We start from the raw sequence: 19,992 nt of genomic DNA, 5'->3' as shown, positions 1-19,992 counted from the left end.
ATCTTAACCCGTTAAGTTTCCACCAACTTAGGATATCAAAACTTTTGTTGTACGTAACCCGGAGCTCTTTCAAATATATAATTAATTCATTTTCCAACGCATCCGAGTTGTCACCTCCACTATTAAGGAAGTTGCCAAAAAAGTCGTTATCATCATCCCAATCAACGACTTGTTGAGAACTTTGTTGTTGAGAAGACCCGCCCATGTCGTATTTTTCCACGTAGGTCTTAAAAAATTTCTCAATCTTCCTCTCGACCTCATAAAGCATTTCATATGCTTTCAATTCTATCTCCGACTTTGATAACTTTTCATTCTTGGAACCAATCATTTCTTTAAAAGTATACAACAATAATTGAGACTTCATTGTAGGATCTAGCAAAATCGCAAAGTAAACATAATCACTCATCTTTGCATAGTCGCCCCAATATTTGTCATATTTGTCCTTCATGTCGAGTATCAAATGAACAAAGTTGACTTTGGTTGACCATTTTTTAAGATGTAGATTCACATCCAAGATTTCCCGGATTAATCGATGGACTAAAGGTTTTGTTGAAGCCGAAACGTTCTCCGTTTTCGTCTTAAACTTTTCAAGGAAATCCACCATCTCTTTTATCGCCTCGAAATCCAAACGATCTATTACTCTTTGTAGATCCTTCTCATACGATTTTTCTATCAAAATCCAAAATAAAAACCAATTAAATTTTCATATATAAATAAATGAAAAAAATGCTGCATTGATATGTTGTCTTTCCAGGCTTGTATCTAATTCAATATTTAACCAAAATATGATTTGTAAAAGTCTAAACTGAAGTATAAAGACTAAGCTACATGTTGAAAAAAAATCAAGTGATTCCGACTTCATATGAGTGAGTTATGCAATTTTAAAAACCGGGACACAATAATAAAATGTGCTGAAACAGAAAAAATGTTGCATTGATATGTTGTCTTTCCAGGCTTGTATCTAATTCAATATTTAACCAAAATATGATTTGTAGAAGTCTAAACTGAAGTATAAAGACTAAGCTACATGTTGAAAAAAAATCAAGTGATTCCGACTTCATATGAGTGAGTTATGCAATTTTAAAAACCGGGACACAATAATAAAATGTGTTGAAACAGAAAAAATGCTGCATTGATATGTTGTCTTTCCAGGCTTGTATCTAATTCAATATTTAACCAAAATATGATTTGTAAAAGTCTAAACTGAAGTATAAAGACTAAGCTACATGTTGAAAAAAAAATCAAGTGATTCCGACTTCATATGAGTGAGTTATGCAATTTTAAAAACCGGAACACAATAATAAAATGTGCTGAAACAAAATAAGAAAAGTAATACCTTTGATGCCAAATTCCACAAAAGCTTCCCATAACTCGTAGGCGGTTTTCAACAACTCGAATGTCGAGTTCCATCGGGTTGGAGAGTCGCCACACAAAAATTTCTTTGTTTCCAACCCCACGTCTTTGATGGCTTTTTTAAACTTCTTAATGTTTTGTGTTGAACCTCTAATATACTTCACCGCCTTTTGTACACATTCCACATGATAGTTATGGTATTTTAACCCAACCTTCATAATAAGGTTTAGGATGTGAGCCATACACCGTATGTGGAAATGTTTTCCACCGTCGTAAATCGTGGGAAACATTTTAACCAAAAATTCGATTGCTATGTCGTTACTCGTGGCATTATCGACGGTCATTGACATAACATTTTTCATACCCCACCCATGTATGCATGCTAGTAACTCTCGTCCAATTTCTTCACCTTTATGTGTATCTATCTGCCTAAAATTGATGACTCTCTTGTGCATGACCCACTCGTCATCAATAAAATGGGCCGTGACAACCATGTAATTGACTTTTTTACAAGAGGATGTCCAAGTGTCGGTTGTCAAGTGTACAACGGTGTTTACATTACTGAAATACTTGAGCAATTTATTCCTCTCATCTAAGTAAAACTTGCCTACGTCTCGGGAAATTTTATGTCTAGAAGGTAAGATCACCCTACCATTAAGCGCGTTAGTATATTCAATAAATGCTTCATTTTCAACATACTTGAATGGTAGTTCACCAACGGTAAAAAGGCCTAGTAATGCTCGTTTGATCCTAGTGTCATCATGTTTCCATGTTTGTACACTAGTCTCACCATTTGGCTCCTTCTTAAAATTCAATTTGGCTTGCTTTTTATCATTTTTTTCTTTGTTGTCCGGGTTTAACTTGCAATTCCTCTAATGTTTGTTCATATTAGAAGTCCGGTTTCGGTCCGTATCGGCTTTAAGTATTGTATGACAATGAATACATTCCACACTCATCATCCTCTACAATCCACACTGGCTCGAACGCTACCCAACAAGGAGCCGTTCCTTCACCATTATTCCTTGCTCTATCTCGTTTGCTAGTAATTGGTTTTGGCACGCCTCCATTCCTTTTTCGTTTCTTAGGACTTGGCTTTGGCATGTCTTCTTTTCCGGATTCGTCACTAATATTATTAATTACCGGTGGTGTCTCACCAATAAAATCATCTTCATAATCCTACATTTGGAAAATGAGTTCAAAAAATATTATATATCATAAAGCAAAATGAGTTCAAAAGATGTTTAATTCAATTTGGATCAGTGACATTATTTTACACCATACTAAGTTCTAAGATTTTATTTGTATATTATTAGAGTTTTCTCAAACATGAATTGAATATTGAGATTGAGCCTTTAGGAGGAAAACAATTAACATAATCAGGAAAGAAACTGGAAAGAAACCTAAAGAATAAGTCTCAACATCCAAGGTAGCATTACATAATTCATTTATTTTATTAAGGCTTAAAAGCACATTTTATGCAACAACATTTTACCTTTTTCACAAATTATTAGACAAAATCTGCAACATTGTAGCCACAAGTCATTCCCATAAATGCTAATCATTGCAACAATGTTTCACTTATTTTACCAATTTATGCAACAATGTTTCATTTTTTTTTATCAATTTATGCAACAATGTTTCAGTACTTTTCCAATTTATGCAACAATTTTTCATTTTATTGTCAATTTATGCAACAATCACACAAAAAGTGAAATGTTGCTGCATAAAATACGCATTTAACCTTTTTATTACTACATTATGAATTTAGAAAACTTTTTTCAGGTCCCGAAAAGCTTTCTATTGTCAATTATTGGTGAAGATCGTATTACAAAATTTGTTATTCAAGAAATAGTTACTTCCACTGTGGCTGAAGGGTAATTAAGTAATTTAGTAATGGAGTTGTTTTCAGTAATTTAGTAATGCAGCAAGCCAGCAATAATCGACAAGTGCAATCAGCAAAAAACAGCAACAATGACTTGTTGATTAGTAATTTAGTAATGCAGCAACAATCAATTGGAGATTGCACTTGTTGATTAAAAGATCTTAGCAAAAAACAGTTGGTAGTTCTGTACTTCTGTTTCTAAAGAATAAGTCTCAACTCTCAAATGGGTTGAAGGGTAATTAAGTAATTTAGTAATGGAGTTGTTTTCAATAATTTAGTAATGCAGCAAGCCATCAATAATCGACAAGTGCAATCAGCAAAAAACAGCAACAATGACTTATTGATTAGTAATTTAGTAATGCAACAACAATCAATTGGAGATTGCACTTGTTGATTAAAAGATCTTAGCAAAAAACAGTTGGTAGTTCTGTACTTCTGTTACATCAAAAAAGCAAGAACGAACCAGTATACAATAAGCAACAATAGCAACAATGACTTACTTGAGTTTCATCTTCTGTATTAATCCAATTACTTGAGTTTGGCTTCTCCATTGTTACACAAAATCGATTTTTGTTTGTCAGGATTGGTTTTTTTTCACAATGTCGACTATTGATTGTGATTTCCTAAGCCCCAAGCAAAACCGATCGTCCCTATTTTCCTCTGTGTGGTGATCGACTTTTTTTTTTTTTTTTTTTAACTCTTGGACTTGCCGTTTTGTGTTTAGGCTAATTAAGGAATAGATTAGGATATATGATATATCGATATTGCATCAATTAGATAATATTTTGAAAATAGATTTGCATGGATTCCGACTCTTACACTTCCAAGCCGGTTCCGGTTTTTTAACCGGTTTTTGTTAGAACCGAACCGGTGGTAGAACCGGAACCGGTTTTGCCATAAGTCAAGAACCGATAACCGAACCGCTCTACTAATTTGTGTCCGGTTTCGGTTCAAAAGCTCATCCCTAAGAGAAACCTTATGACATCATCTTAAATAATCTGGACCATTAATTGTATTTCAATCTTATTTTTTCCACCCTTAGATCAAACTGCTGACATCATCTTCCCCATATGGAATGTATTTAATTCCAATAAATATTTTCCAATCATCAATCAATAAATTACATTCATTGAAATGGAATGTATTTAATTCCAATAAAAGCTTTCCATATTTTACATCTTGAAATTTCAGTTATGAAGATTTTAATATGGTCAATTTTAAAAACGTATTACTAACAAATCATTTCTATCAAGGCCTTAATATCAACCATTAATATAAATCCGTTTATATTAGTAAACCATTAATATAATTTTTTTTTATTAGGAAATCATTAATACCGAAAAATCATATTCAAATTATCACATACATATACGATTCATCATTGAATCCGCGACTCACATTTATTTTCAATCGTTTCTTTTCTTTAAACATTCTCCTACAACATCGTTAATATTGCTTATAACTTCCATCATCATTCTCTGCTATAAACATTCGCTCTTGTGTGCTAGAAGGTCAGTACCTTTTTTTGCTTTTTATATTTTTTTGATTATTTTTTGTTCCTATATCAAATGTATGTATTCATATATTTTGATTTTCTTTGTCACAAATTACATGAAATCAGTTAACTACTTTTCTGAAACTTTTCAAATAAACATGAAAAGATATTAGGTACCTTTAACAAAACAAAAATTAACTAACTTGGGAACTGACATTAATTACGAAAATGTTACTTTTATATATTAGAGATGATTATGATTTTTTTTTTTAATTTTTATGTCATAAGATTCCGGTTAATTTTGACATGATTTTAAAATATCATTGAAATTATTATGTTTTTGTATATCATATCAACCTACATTTTTATCTTTGTATAGTAACAATAAAATTTATTCATTACACAACAAATATAAATATTTCAAATTTTGTAATATTATTATACCTTACAAAATACAACTCCCTCCAAAATAAATTTTCGCCAGTAATTTCATCCATAATTTCAACAAATTTAAATTTGTATTTTCTTTATATAAATTTTTTTTAATGATCCTGATTTTTTTTCTCCAAAAGTATATCAAACATTTACATCTTAGATAATGTTGCCCTATTATAATTATTATTTTCCAAAAGTATATCCGTTTAATGAGGAATTTGATATAATAAAGGAAGTGAATGTTAATTAAAATGAGATATATATTCCATAATTATTACATGAGTTTTTAAAAGAAATTAATATCAAGGTGTAAACATTAAGCCTTTTTAAAGTGAAATTTCAGAATACATACAAACGATGATGTTGTACAATGAAATATAAAATTGAATAGACTGAAAAAAAACACTATTAAAACAGTCAATCTTGAAAATAACATAGTTATGAAAAATTATAAAGTAAAATAAAAATTATAAGATATTAGGAGATTTGTAAAAAGTACATTTAGTAAAAGCGTTACAGTTATTAGAAAAAATAAGACCGTTAAGATTAGTGAAAATACAATATATAGACTAAATTATCACAATAGTAATGAAGTGTCATTATTTGATATTTCATATAATTGATATATCAAATTACATTGATGATATACTAAAATTATCAAAGTTGCACCAAAACTAATGCAAAGTTCTTGCGAACACTAAATAAATAAGAACAAACATAAAAGCTAGCATTTATATTTATAATAAATTTAAAATAAACCAATCATGATTTAGAAAAGAATCTCCATTGATGATATACTAAAATTAAATCTATATAACATTTAACATTTTATAAATTATATTACATAACTTTATTTGAATAAATGAAATAGTTGTCAATATTTAATGCAATAGAAAAAACGGTATATTGGTTGTCAATATATGTTTAAATTAGGTAACATTATTATGCAATGAACATCTAATTAAAATGCTTATAAATATATAAATATCATAACTATATGAGACGAGGAAAGTCGTTCAACTAATAAAACAAAAAATGATGTCTACAAAGAGATCTTTCAATGATTATATATATTTATCGTTTTCAATGTATTTGTACACATTTCAATAATACCAATAACCATATATTTTTTTTATAATCAATATACAATATCTATAAACGATTATATGTTTTTTTATGCGTTTCCCGCGTTTAACGCGGGCTATAATCTAGTTTAACTAATAAACCAAAAAAAATTATTAAAATTTAAAAAAATTAAGACATTGTCTTAAAAAACAAGGAGGTGCAATATGAACCGTTGGATCAAAGTTGGATGGTGTAGATTATCTTGTTGGTGATCCATGTGAATAGCTTACAACCGATCAAAATTAAGCATGTAAAGTTTACAACTGATAATACAGAATGTACAAATATTAAAGCTTATAGAAACACTCTTGCTCTTGAAAGCTTTCACACACGTCGGCATAACACTCCCGTGCGCCCTAATTTATTATATACCCTAAATTCCTTTCCATTACCGTCATTATCTACCTCAAAACAATAAATACGCCCATTCCTCAACATCACCACGACACACCAAATCTATAACAGTTCGATTACATTTTTTTGTCAATATTCCCATTACTAACTGTTATTCATATTGTGCAACATATGTTATAGATTAATGGAACCATCTTTAAGATACACATACATGTTTCGTTATTATTTGGTTATTCATTTTCTGATTTTTGGTTTTAGATCTATGTGGTATATATGTGGAGCTATTAAAAGATAAACAAATTTATCACATTTTGGATAGATGGAATAAGAAGTATTTATGTTGTGGTTAGTAAATTTTGATCTTGGGGTTGTGATTAATTATTGGATTTTTTAATGTAATTTCATGTGTTGTTTTAGTTTCCATTATACTTTTACACCAATCTGTATGATATTTTTTTTGTTTCTGCTTAGTTCTCTTAATTTGAATTTAAACACCTAGCATCCTTTTGTATGATTATGTAATTGTTTTTACTAAGCTCCATAGTTTGTAGCATTTTTAATTTTAGAAGCTATAGTTTTTCATTATTAATTGAGAGTTATGACATAAAATATTAACAAAAAGATAATAATATTTTTTAATTATTGTTTTTGAGATACTAATGTGTTTATTATAAAACGAATAGTCATGTTATCAGATTTTTATTTTAGATGAGTCAAATCTAAACTTCCTAGGGTAAATGTGTATAAGATTACTTTATTGAAAATATGTCAGATTAAATAGTCTTTCCAAAAAAATCTTTTTGATGGGTTTTGTTAAAAATTATAACACGGCCTTTAACTTTCTTTAATATAAAAAACATCAGTAATTGACATTCTTTGGCATCAGTGAGACGTCAAATTTTCTATCAATTCTTTGGTAGTCAAAATTTCTATTGATTATTTGGCATCAGTGAGACGTCAACTTTTCTATTGAATTCTTTGGCATCAGTAAAACCTTAAATTTTCTATTCAATAATCTTTTAAATATATTATCTATTCAATCATCTCATGAAATATTAAATAACTAAGATAACAATTTGAATTAATTTCAGAGGGTCTAGATATTAATTTTAGTTTATTTATTTAAGTTTTAGACCTCATATTTTCATTAACGTCAAATTTGAAATTATGTCTTACTTTTCTATACTAAAGTTGGATGGTAAATCATTTCTTATAATAAACATGGTGATGGGAGGCCACCAAACCCGCCTCACAAGAGTATATATATATATATATATATATATATATATATATATATATATATATATATATATATATATATATATATATATATATATATATATATATATATATATATATATATATATATTGGTTCTAAATTAATTAAAAGAAAAAGAAAAGTGCAATTAATTTCTTAAACTTTTTAAACTTTATTTCATCTCTAAAAATCTAAATAGATGATGGGCTTTTAACATAATATTTTTTAATATAAGTTAATCGCTTATTTGTAAGTATTTTATAGATGATAGTTTTTGAACTTTTATGCTAACGCATAAATCCAAAAAACTAGAAATATTATTTGTAGTTGACTTAGAAATATATTAAAAAATATGTTTTCTAAAAAATATATTATAATCTTTATGATGTAGTTTTGTAAATATCATAATTATACGATCAATGTAGAAATATATTAAAAATAGACATTTTCACGTATATTAAAAGTGGTTTTTGTAAACATACGTAATTTGGGTGTTTCTAATGACTATAGTTATAAAAGAAACAATGTAAATGTTGACTTTAAGTTTTTCTTTAAATTTACCTAAGTCATAGATGTTTTTATAAGCTTTTTTCAATATATTTATGAACATATAGAGAATTTTAAAAACTTCTTGGGATCTCTACGGGAATAAGGGATAGACAATAGTAAATTAAAGCGAAGTACAACAATTTTTTTTAAGATCCGGAGAAAAGATAAGAATAGACAAATAATAAAATAAAGAGTAAATTACACGATGGTCCTTGTAGTATGTGTTAGTTTGCACGTTTGGTCTCTAAATTATTTTTTTAACTTGAAAAGTCATTACAATTCGATTTCGTTGCGCCTTTGGTCTCTAACTTAATCCTCCACCGGATAACCATGATGTAAATACATTAGTCTCAAATAACGGACAACTTATATATAATATCTAACAATATTATTGTTATCTTAAAACTAATAAAAGAAATAGTATACAAACTAACATAAGCCAATAACACTTTCATATGATGCATTTCGTTGATGACTTTCATATTAAAACTAAGGAAAAAAGATCATCACTGAAAACAAATTATTCACCAAATGAAAACATTTGACGCCCGTGGAAAGGAAAACTAATCGCCTCTCAAAAATTAACCAGTGATAGAGAAAACATATATTCAAATTATCGCCAATAGAAAATGAATCGCTGCTCGGAACTGTTCACTATAAAAAGAGTATTCGTCGACGCTGCATCGCGCGGGTACACTACTAGTATATATATATATATATATATATATATATATATATATATATATATATATATATATATATATATATATATATATATATATATATATATATATATATAAGTCAACAGAGCAATCAGTGGATTTCTTTCCACAAGTAAAACGCTGTATATTTCTTTCTACCGGGTGATTGATTCAGGAAAGGAGGTTGATGTTTCGATCAAGGTTCCTCATGGAAACAAAATACCCAAACTAAGTTAACAGAGCAGAGCAGTCAGTGGACTTCTTTCCACAAGTAAAACGCTATATATTTCTTTCGACCAGGTGATTGATGATTGATTCAAGAAAGGAGGTTGATGTTTCGATCAAGGTTCCTCATGGAAACAAAATACCCAAACACATCACATGTATTTTAGAATTTTTTTCATGCCCTAAATCAATGAAATCTCGAACATAAGTTGCAATCTTGTTAAAAATATTTCCCGTCTTGTCGTAGATATATGTACAAAAATAGGTACCCCATGCGAACATCTTGTATTCGTTTAAAAGAATTTAAAATATTATTTAATGATAAACAATAAATAAATATATTAACAAATTGATGAATCTCGGCCCAACAACCCTTTCAATAAAAATATATTAAATCACACCTTTAACAATATATAAAAAGCTTTGAGTAAAAATATGTTCTTCCACAGGCAAAAGTCGTATGGATGTATTAGACTTTGTCTAAAGTGGGAAGAATCGAACCATTAAAATAGAGTAGAAGCAAATTTATTTATTTATTTTTTATTTTTTTAATTTTATTATCAAGGATATCAATGTATGGGCCAAAACAGAATCCATTGATGGTATGTCCAAATGATAGCTCCTAACCTTACACAGTTACACACTAAACCGTAACCATTTTTGTTCGAATAATCGGCTAGCTTCAAACCCATTAAAAAATATACAAGCCCAAAAAGATTGAAGCCCATGTAGCTTCCAAATAAACTCTTGCTATTTATTTGGAAAAACCCAAGTGGATACTTTTAGTTTTAGAATTCATCCGTTGGTGTGCCATTGGCTATGGTATTGATTTTTCCACTTAAAGTTTTTACTCATCCACAGAAAAAATTGTGAATAGACATATATACCACTAATTTAATTACAAGTAATTATTGAAGAACTAGATACCAAGAACTTAATCCATCCCTGCTGAACTTCCAACTTTCGTACACTTAATTTACTTTTCTTCTTGCGTCCCTCTCATTGCAGATGTACCCCGTAGCTTGTTTCTCAGGTTGCTAAAGGAAGAAGTTCACATATTCTATTGCCTCTAATTCCTTGTATTTTCTCAATCCTATTATTAGTTTTCTCTGTATTTTATAGGGTTTTATTCCTAGTGTTTTGCCTTGTATTCTTTGAGTATTCATGTTCAAGATGATTATCCAGTGGAGATTAAAATTGGTGTAACAACAATAACTTATTACTCAAATATATTAGAAAAGAATATACATAAGAGAGAGCAGAGTGATTATAAGGCATGGAAGAAAGTAAAAGTGAAAGAAGGTGGCAGGCATTGGTGGCTGGGTAATTAAAGGTGAGATCTTTGCGTTGAAAGAGCACTTATTGTTAAATTTAGCGCACCTAATCAAAACAAACATATCACAAGAAACCTTCAATTCTAACAGAAAACCTACAATTCTAATAGAATTTGGGATTATGCTGCTGTTGAGGTCTAAGTGATGGAGATGGAGCATTTTTAGGATTCAACGGAGCCCTCGCTAGAGATAGATTCAAGTTCTTTTGGTCTTTCTTTCTCTTCAGTAAATGATAATTAAATGGAGGGGTATAAATGTCCATACACACTTTTTTCAGTATATGAATAAAAAATCTTAGTGGAAAAATCACAACCCATTGACTATAACCGACACCATCGAGGATACAAGACATCCATAAATCCACATTCTCTATTTGATACCATATCCCATATGCCAAAGGATCTAATCAAAGTACTCCCACCAAATAATAGAATAGCACGAAACAGATTTCGTCTAGAATGTTACTCCCAGCAAATAATAGAATAGCACGAAACAAATAATAGAATAGCACACAAAGTAACAAATAAAAAATTGACCTCATTATTAGAAATCAAGTTATTGAAGATTTGGAATAAATCACGAAATTCGAAACTCCCCGTTATCCAATAAAACCCTAAAATGCCTAATAATAAACCAACATCGCCAACACGGAATCAAAAGCCTTGTCAAAGTCAACTTTGAATAATAACACCTTTTCTTTATCTTTTTTTGCCCACGAAATAGATTTCGTCTAGAATGTTTCTCCCTTCAACATATGTCGATTTTACTCTATCAATGTTTTTTCCAACAACTGTTTTTAATCTCGTGGCTAGGAGCTTCGTGATGATCTTATAAATACAAGCGATCAAACTGATAGGACGAAAATTGCTCAACTTAAGTGGATCTTTGATTTTTTGGGGCTAGAGTAATGAATGATGAGTTGCATCCTCTATCGAATCTCCCATGGTTTTCGAAGTTCTTAACGCGAGACAATACATCTTCCTAAACCATTCCCCAATATTCTTTTAGGAATTTAAATCTGATTTGATCTCCTCACGTGAAAAAGAAATCTCCAATTTTGAGTTGTCATGTGAGTCAAGCATTTGAACTTATAGTTGATTATCTTGGGACGTGAGGACCACCGTTATTTAAACATGTTTTCAAAAAGTTCAAACGCCTCCTTTTAAATTAGTTTAGCATCGGTGTTCTAGTTTCCATCTATTATAAGACCCTTGATTAGAGATCCATGTTTCAAATCTAAAACAACCATTTTTCCATCTTAACTATTTGTTTAATTCCATCTCTCTGTTCTTGTATTTACATCTCAGTTAGAGCTCTAGATTCAACCAGTGTGTCGATGTCATCTACCCTAGTTTTGAGTTTTTTAAGATCGCCCATTTCTTTAGGATAGTCTAATGCCCTCCATTTCTTGATCTCAATCTTTAAGAATTTCAACTTGGCTAAGAGATACGCATAAGTACCATACCCCTTAAACCTCGTCCATGTGTTTTATCCATTATCTCGAAACTGTCTCTGAGCATCTAATTGTTGAAGAAACGAAAGGCACCCGGGCCAAAGTCTATTACAATGGTGGACAACAAAATAGGGCAGTGATCCAACACTTGACGAGGTAGCATCGTAACAGATATTGATGGAAAGGTGTTTGTGAAGTTTGAACAGACAAGGAATTTGTCCGGCTTACTTAACTTCAAATCATCATGACAAAAGAACGTGTATTTGTGTCCACCCATTCGAAGGTCAACAAGACCAGCCTCCGGTATGAATTGATTAAAACCATTGGCACTAGCATGACAAAATTAGGAATTGAATCGTTCTTTGGTTCGCCTGAAAACATTAAAGTCTCCAAATACAATCCATGTGCCAAAAACTATGTTCTTCATCACCATTAGATCGCCCTAAAGTTTGATTTTTTCTAGATGGTGGTTGAGGCTCATACATATTTTCAAAGATGGTCAGTTCTTGAATTCCATCCCAGTGACCCACATTGATCCAAAACCATCTAGATTTGATTGCTTCAGTGACTTGAAATAACCGAGGATCCCGAATATTTATCAATCCCCCTGATCGACCGCAAGAATTGACCATGTCACTGTCAAACAAGTCCGAATCCCAACAGCCTCTAGTGTCTATGTTCTCTGAATTCTCCGTGTGGGTTTCTTGAATCCCAATGAACGAAGTTTTATGCTGATTCCTTAGTCTTCTCACCTATGCAACCTTATGGTCCTTACAGAGGCCCCTGATATTAATAGATAGCCAATTTATTGAACACATTGGGCTCCACTATTCTCACCCATGACTTCCAATAAAATCGAGTTATCTGCATCAATTTGGAAGCCAAGTTCTTGACCCATTGTTTTTTTTTTCTCCAATTATAGGGAAGAAGATGTTCATTCGTTGTTCAAGGGTGAATATACATCCCCATCGGTATTTTGGTTTCGATTTAGATCGATTGGTTGAGTTGCAGTGTTAATGATCATTGCGACCGACACGTTGGGAAGGATAATGAGAAGAAAGGGGATTGCTTAGGGCACCGATCTCGTTATCCATCTGAACTAGATCAGGGAATGGGAATCTTTGGTGAGAAAGGAAGGTATCAGAAATTGGATCAACTCTTTTTCTTTTTAACGAAGATCTGCCCACCATATATGTTGGAGTTTCTAACGGGCCCATGAAATTGTTGGAAGGGAATGGGCAGAAATACCCAGACGACACAAGCATGTTTAACAGACCACCACTATTAATAGTCTGGGCTGGGGAAAGGAAGGGCCCACCAATGTTTTCACCGTTATTATCCATAGGGAATGGGTCGTAATCACTGGATTTTTCAGGTTGCGTACCGGCGGAGGCATTATTCCTATCATCGACATTTTTGTCGTTATTGTTTGGTTTGATCTCACCATCTTCTAGCATATCATCTTCTTCCACCATCCATGTATCTGATACGGCCTCATCCTCATCTTCATCGTCGCATTCCTCCTCCTTTTCAGTCAGACAAACTGGAATGGAACCCAGTAGTCCTCATTGAACTCAATGGTACCAATTCTAAGCTCTTTTCCATTAATTGTTACCAATATTTCATCATTAATCCTCTTTCTATGATCCGTTAATATACTAATTTTTGCACAATACAAATCAACACGACTGGGTAGTTCTTCAAACGGGCGAATCGTCTTCCCATATTGTAACGTCTATGTATTTAACTTATAATTTATTCCATTTTATAGAGCAACACGATGAGTTGGGAGCCCCAAACTCGTCGAGTAGAGATCATAAGGGCCGTGTATTTTAAGTAACCTACTCGACAAGTTGGGAGGCCTCAACTCGACAAGTAAGCTGGCAGATATGAAACCCTAATTTCCGGTGTTGGCACCCTATTTAAGCACCTTAATCCCAAGGTGTTGGCCTCATTTCCAGCCTCCAAGTCCCTAACCCTAGATCTCGAAACCCTAATGCTATTGTGAGAGTTTGTGATCCATTTTGAGTGTTTTTAGTGTGTGCTTGAAGCCATTGGAAGAAGGAAAAGATTAAGGACACAAGAAGGAGTTTATAGATCTAGAATCTTTGCCTCATCCACGACATTTTGCTGGTATAAAGCTTGAACATTGCTTTGTAGTTGTTTAGATCTTATTTTAGGGTTATTTTGATTGGTTTTAGTCCACAAATCATGGTCCTTGGGAGTTGGGTTTACACTTCAGATCTAAGGTCTTGAGGGGTTTTCATGGCATAAAGGTGCCAACTTTATGGCCATGGAAGTCCCATGCAACCTTTAGACCATCATTTTTGTCTTTGGTAACTTCTAATGGCCATGCATGTAGAGAAAGCTGGGACTTTACGTGATCTTATTGTCCCTAGAGTCTAGATCTATGACCTCATGGTTTATCTTATAGTTTTGGTGGTGTTTGGATTAATTATTTGGCCTTTTGGGTTAGGATTTGAGCTTAATCCATTTAGGAAAGGTATTAATGGGTAAAGTTGGAAACTTTACTCTTCTAAAGGCATTTCCATTCTAGATCTGGAGTTTAGAGTGTAGATCTGAAGAATAAGGGCTTAATGCATTAAGAGGGGTTAAAAGACTGAAGAACTCGACGAGTTGGGTTGAAGTGTCCCGATTCTGTTTAAAAGGAAGAGTTGGATCGCAATTTCACGATTATGTGATTTATGGAAACCCGGCGAGTTGAAGAGTAAACTCGACGAGTTAAGTTAACTCTAGACGGAGAAAGAAGGGACGAGTGTATCCGGGCCATGATCCGATCCATATTTTATCTGCGACCATAAGGTGAATCAATGACCTGATTGAAGCCATTCTAGCCACCATTACTTTCGAAAAAGTCTGTCTTTACTTTACCAGCTTCTCTAAGATATCAATCACTAAACTAAACAAAGTAGCAAAAATCCGGAGCGTTGACTTTACCCTAGACTTGACTCTGACCATGGTTGACCCTAAAGAGTTATGAGTATGAAATGGCAGCTAAGGGATTATTTTGGTTTAGGGATTGAGTAGAGCCGATTTTGGGGCAGAGACGTTTCACCTATCATCCGACATTTGAGGTGATTTTCCTCTTGGTTTGAACGGGTCGAAGGCACCAATTTCGGCATGTGTATAGTTTGTGTTTTGATTAGTAGTTAAGTGTGGGCAGGGCTCGTATCTTACCATTACTTGAGTATATGGATATGGAATGGTAGGTTTTGGTTATACTTGTTGTCTGTGTGATACTTGTTTGTATCTCTTAGTTAGCTGAGTGTGGGCGGGGCCCGAATCTCACTATTAGTTGAGTGTGGGCGGGGCCCGTATCTCCTAGTTAGCTGAGTGTGGGCGGGGCCCATATCTCATTAAGTGTGGGCGGGGCCCGTATATCATAGGGTGGGGCCGAATCTCCTTGAGTGTGGTCGGGGCTCGTATCTCCTAGATGCATGTTATGTGTATGGTATGTGATAGTTTGGGGAAAATTCACTAAGCTTCGTGCTTACAGTTTTCAGTTCTGATTTCAGGTACTTCTGGTAGCAAATGGAAGAGCTCGGGATGACTGAATTGCACACACCATGATGTTTATCTGGAATGTTTACTCTGATATATTTGACATTTGTTTAGATATGGATATACCGTTTATGATGTTTTGAGATACTATGACTTATGTTCTGATGAGATGACTTTAATAACTATGGTTTATTTATGATTTAAAAATGAAATTTTTGGGATCGTATTTTATGAGTGTTACAAGTTGGTATCAGAGCCTTGGTTTGAGGGATTTGGGCACACTCTCGAGTGTGTCTGAACTCAAACTAAGGAATTAGTATGAAAGTTTTCAAAAGAAAATCATTTTTATATAAAGAAATTTTTTTAAAGAGAAAAGAGTGTGGTGCATGCAATCAGTGGAGCTCAAGTAGGTTTTCCCAAGTTACCCATACACGTTTATTTTATGATATGAATTGTGAATATGTGAATTGCATGCCAGATTAGGGATAAGGATCTAGGAAGGATGTCTTGTATGCCTACTGTCTGAGCTTATTGAACTGCATGCTAGTACTGATTAATTAGTGATATGATGGCCTGATTAGGATATGATTGGTTTTGTTTACTCGATGCCTGAATGCTGCTTGTTATGTGCTTTTAGGAGTTCTAGTTATCTTTAACTAACTAGTAAACGAATACACTAAGTTACATATTATGAGGACTAAATAATTTCAAAAGGTTAGGTTTAGCATTATTTCGCAACTCTCGTTTGAGTCTAACCGTTGTAAGGAGAGACCTCTTATTCGAAGAATTATCTGGTCTTAGTAATATGTAATGGTATTCGTGAGCTACTTAGGGAAAGGTAGCATGGACTTCTTATGTAGCTGATGGCGGAGAGTGGGTCAGAGATTACCCTAGGGTAAGCCTAGGATGAGATTAGCACTAAGAGCAACGATAGTGAAAGGGACTTGGTGGAGTCAAGGCAATTCCCGAGGAAAGTACAGATAGATCTGGAAGGTGGTATGTGCCCGTACTACTGAAAGCAGAGGATCCGTACTCGAGTCAATGAGGATTGAGATAAACCCAGGGAACTTGTAGTGTGTGTGATCCCTCGAGTTATGATGAGTATTATGATGATTGTTATGGTGTATTTTCGGTATGGTGATGCTACGCAATAGACCAGTTGGCAGTTTTGGCACCGACGAGGGATCAGGCTCAAGCTCTGGAGCCGACAGCTCGATGATCAGATGAGGGAGTTCATTTCATCTGAGATCACGCAAAGTATCATGGACCAGACTCCTGTGATCTTCGGTACGATCAAGGAGGGCATTTTGGATGAGAGGCTGGGTGCAGTCTGCACTGAGATGGCGGCCATGATGGGGGCACACACGATGACATTCAGGGAGTTTCGAGCTTATGGAGCTCCATACTACCATGGGGCTAGGGACCCCATTGCTAGCAGCAGGTGGTTAGCAGATGTCACAAACACCTTTCGCACCAGCCGTTGTCCCGAGGGTGACAAGGTCCCACTTGCTTCCTGCCTTCTGAAGGACACGGCGCGGGATTGGTGGGAGGAGGTTGGACGGGCTATTAGAGATGATGCCACTATTAACGTGATAAATTGTAGTGATTTCTCGACCAGGTTTAGGGCCGAGATCACACCTGTGATCGAGGTGTAGCAGCTTGCGCGAGAGTTTTAGGATCTCCAACAGACGACTGAGACGATGATTGAGATCACCGCCAAGTTCGGGGAGAGGGCCATTCTTGTACTGCAGTATGTGGCAAACGACGAGATGAAAAAGGCCCGGTACCATGAGATATTGAGGAGCAATATTCGGCAGTTTGTGAGCCGATCCTGCTGCAAGACATTGGAGGATATGATAGCGATGGCTCGGGAGAGGGAGATTGATTTAGAGATGGAGAGGAAGAGGAAACCAGATGCGGCGTCTGGCGTGGAGGGTTCGGGCAAGAAGCCCAAGTTGGATTCCCGAGGGAAGAGCCAGCAAGGTCGAGGCTGCTATGACAAGTGTGGTAGGACGCACGAGGGGACGTGCATGGCGGGTAGTTTGGGCTGCTTTAAGTGCGGCCGAACTAGTCTTGTCAGCAGGGATTGTACTACTACCACCACCACCACAATATCTGGTCCGATTTGCTTCCAGTGCAATCAAAGGGGCCACAAGAGGTCCGACTGCCCGAGTTTAGCAGCAGCAAGACAGGTGGCGGTTCCCGCTCCTGCTACATTGAGGATTACCGATGGCCGTCAGGGCCGGACTGAGGTGCCTGTGGCGAAGAGTAGAGCCTTCTAGCTGACCGCAGAGGAGGCACATGCAGCTCCCGATGTTGTGATGGGTATGTATCTTCTCCTTATCTCTTTATTTATATTGATTGTTGCTTATGGTTATGTGCTTCGTTTTAGGATCGTTCTTAGTGAACGACATATCTGCTCTGGTATTATTCGTTTCGGGGGCTACCTGATCTTTTGTATGGCTCGCGCTTAGCAAGAGATTTGTTGGAGCTCCAGGGGAGTTGGACTACCCCCTTGACGTAGATATTGCGGATAATAGGACCGTTCGGTTCGCGAGGGTTCACTGGGGATGTACATTGCAGTTGTTCAATGAGCAGTATTCTATGGATTTAGTCGCTATTCCCCTGCGAGGGAATAAGGTTATTGTGGGTATGGACTGGTTGAGCCCCAATAGGATAGTGATTGACCGGGAGCAGCAGCTAGTGTGAGTTCGAACCCCAAGTGGGGGAGGCTTGGTGATTCAGGACAAGTTGAGCCCCATATATATATATATATATATATATATATGATTTGAATATTTAATGCACTAGTTTTTTATTTATAAGTCCTAATTTATCGCATCTAAACCACACCTTACAAGCAGTGAACCCGATCGAGTATAGTATAGCTTTGATAAGCAAGGGTGTCGAACACAAGGGGAACAGTAGTGAATTAATTTAAAATATTTGATTATAGGTTACAAAACACACGAAAGGAATAAAGAAATGTTTATTAATTCTCAAACGAATAACTAATAACAATTCTCGATAAACTGACAAGAAGACAATTCTCTTTAGGTACTTTGGTTTAGATAAATTACTTCTTAAATTAATGGCTAACTACTGATACAATGGATAATTATTTATTATTTACCGATTCCTAATATGACTAGTGTCATGGTCATGACTGCTAATCCTTTGATTTCAACACAATTATTAACTCATTGATCAAGTGAACAAACAATCATGCAAATCAGTATTTGGTTCGTATTAAGCAAGATTTGATCTTATTTAACTCTAATAGTCTTAAAAGTTAAATCATGCAGCGAATGGTCATTCAACTCATGCATACAAATTAAAGTTCACTACTTTATTTCCTAACCCTAGGTTTTGGTCAAAACTCTAGTCATAATCACCAATGGTCGTTGGACAACTATGATTCAAACTAACATAGCTAGATGGTCATATAAACTTTATTAATTCAACAATAGGAAACAAAACATCAATCTTTAACACATATGGATCTTCAATCAAATTTGACAAAATAAATTAAATAAGAATAAATAATCCAAATAGCAATTACACCAATAATTTGAAGATTCATTCAGTCATAAGCACAAAGTAAAAGGTTTTAACACCTAAATCAGAAAATAAACACATAATGGCATCACAATGGAATGCAAACATGGTCACAATAACAAAACCACATGATTACCGACATGAATCCGCTCTCCAATCCCATAAATCTTCGCTCTTGTCAACTTAACGGCCTTCCGGCTACCTTCTAGACCCTCAAAACGGTCAAATATATGTTACTTGTCGACTAAGGATCGATGGTAGTCGGATGCTCTCTTATGGTTGGCCGATATCCTCTATTTATAGCTTTTAGAACCGACCTACGTATGTTGGGCATAGGTCGAATTACACTGGGCGTAGCTTGAATCCCTTCACGATTAGAAGTCTGGATATCTGCCCAATAAGTTGGGCGTAAGTAAATCTACGTTGGGCGTAGTCTTTGTCTCACAAGTACGCTTAGCGTACGTAGCATTACGTTGGCCAAAATTGCATCCTTCAACATTTTTCTTTCTTTTTGCTTCTAAGCCCGATTTCCGCTCTATTGACAACTAATAGCTGTAAATCATAATTCAAAGCACTATAAGTACCTTTTAGTTCTTAATAAGAATAATAAAGGCTAAAATAATAAGATATAATGTTTAAAAATATGTTTAAAAATACACATATCAATATATATATATATATATATATATATATATATATTATTTTTATGAATAAGCAAATTTTATAATAAAAGAATATGATATAAATA

At 34.1% G+C, this 19,992-nt stretch overlaps 1 protein-coding gene across 1 annotated transcript; it reads left to right on the top strand.

The window, feature by feature from the left end:
* Nucleotides 1–17,578: 17,578 nt before the first annotated feature.
* LOC128127794 (uncharacterized) lies at nucleotides 17,579–17,968 on the top strand. Its single transcript, XM_052766486.1, has one exon. The coding sequence runs from the start codon at nucleotides 17,579–17,581 to the stop codon at nucleotides 17,966–17,968; it is 390 nt and encodes a 129-aa protein (XP_052622446.1).
* The last annotated feature ends 2,024 nt before the right edge of the window (nucleotides 17,969–19,992 follow it).

The sequence above is a fragment of the Lactuca sativa genome, chromosome 8, assembly GCF_002870075.4.
Source record: "Lactuca sativa cultivar Salinas chromosome 8, Lsat_Salinas_v11, whole genome shotgun sequence".
NCBI lineage: Eukaryota > Viridiplantae > Streptophyta > Magnoliopsida > Asterales > Asteraceae > Lactuca > Lactuca sativa.
The sequence above is the reverse complement of the archived record's forward strand: the minus strand, read 5'-3'. Positions and strand labels throughout refer to the sequence as shown.

Excerpts from the sequence above, each read along its gene's own strand:
- LOC128127794 (XM_052766486.1), top strand. The coding sequence starts at position 17,579 with ATGGAGAGGAAGAGGAAACCAGATGCGGCGTCTGGCGTGGAGGGTTCG.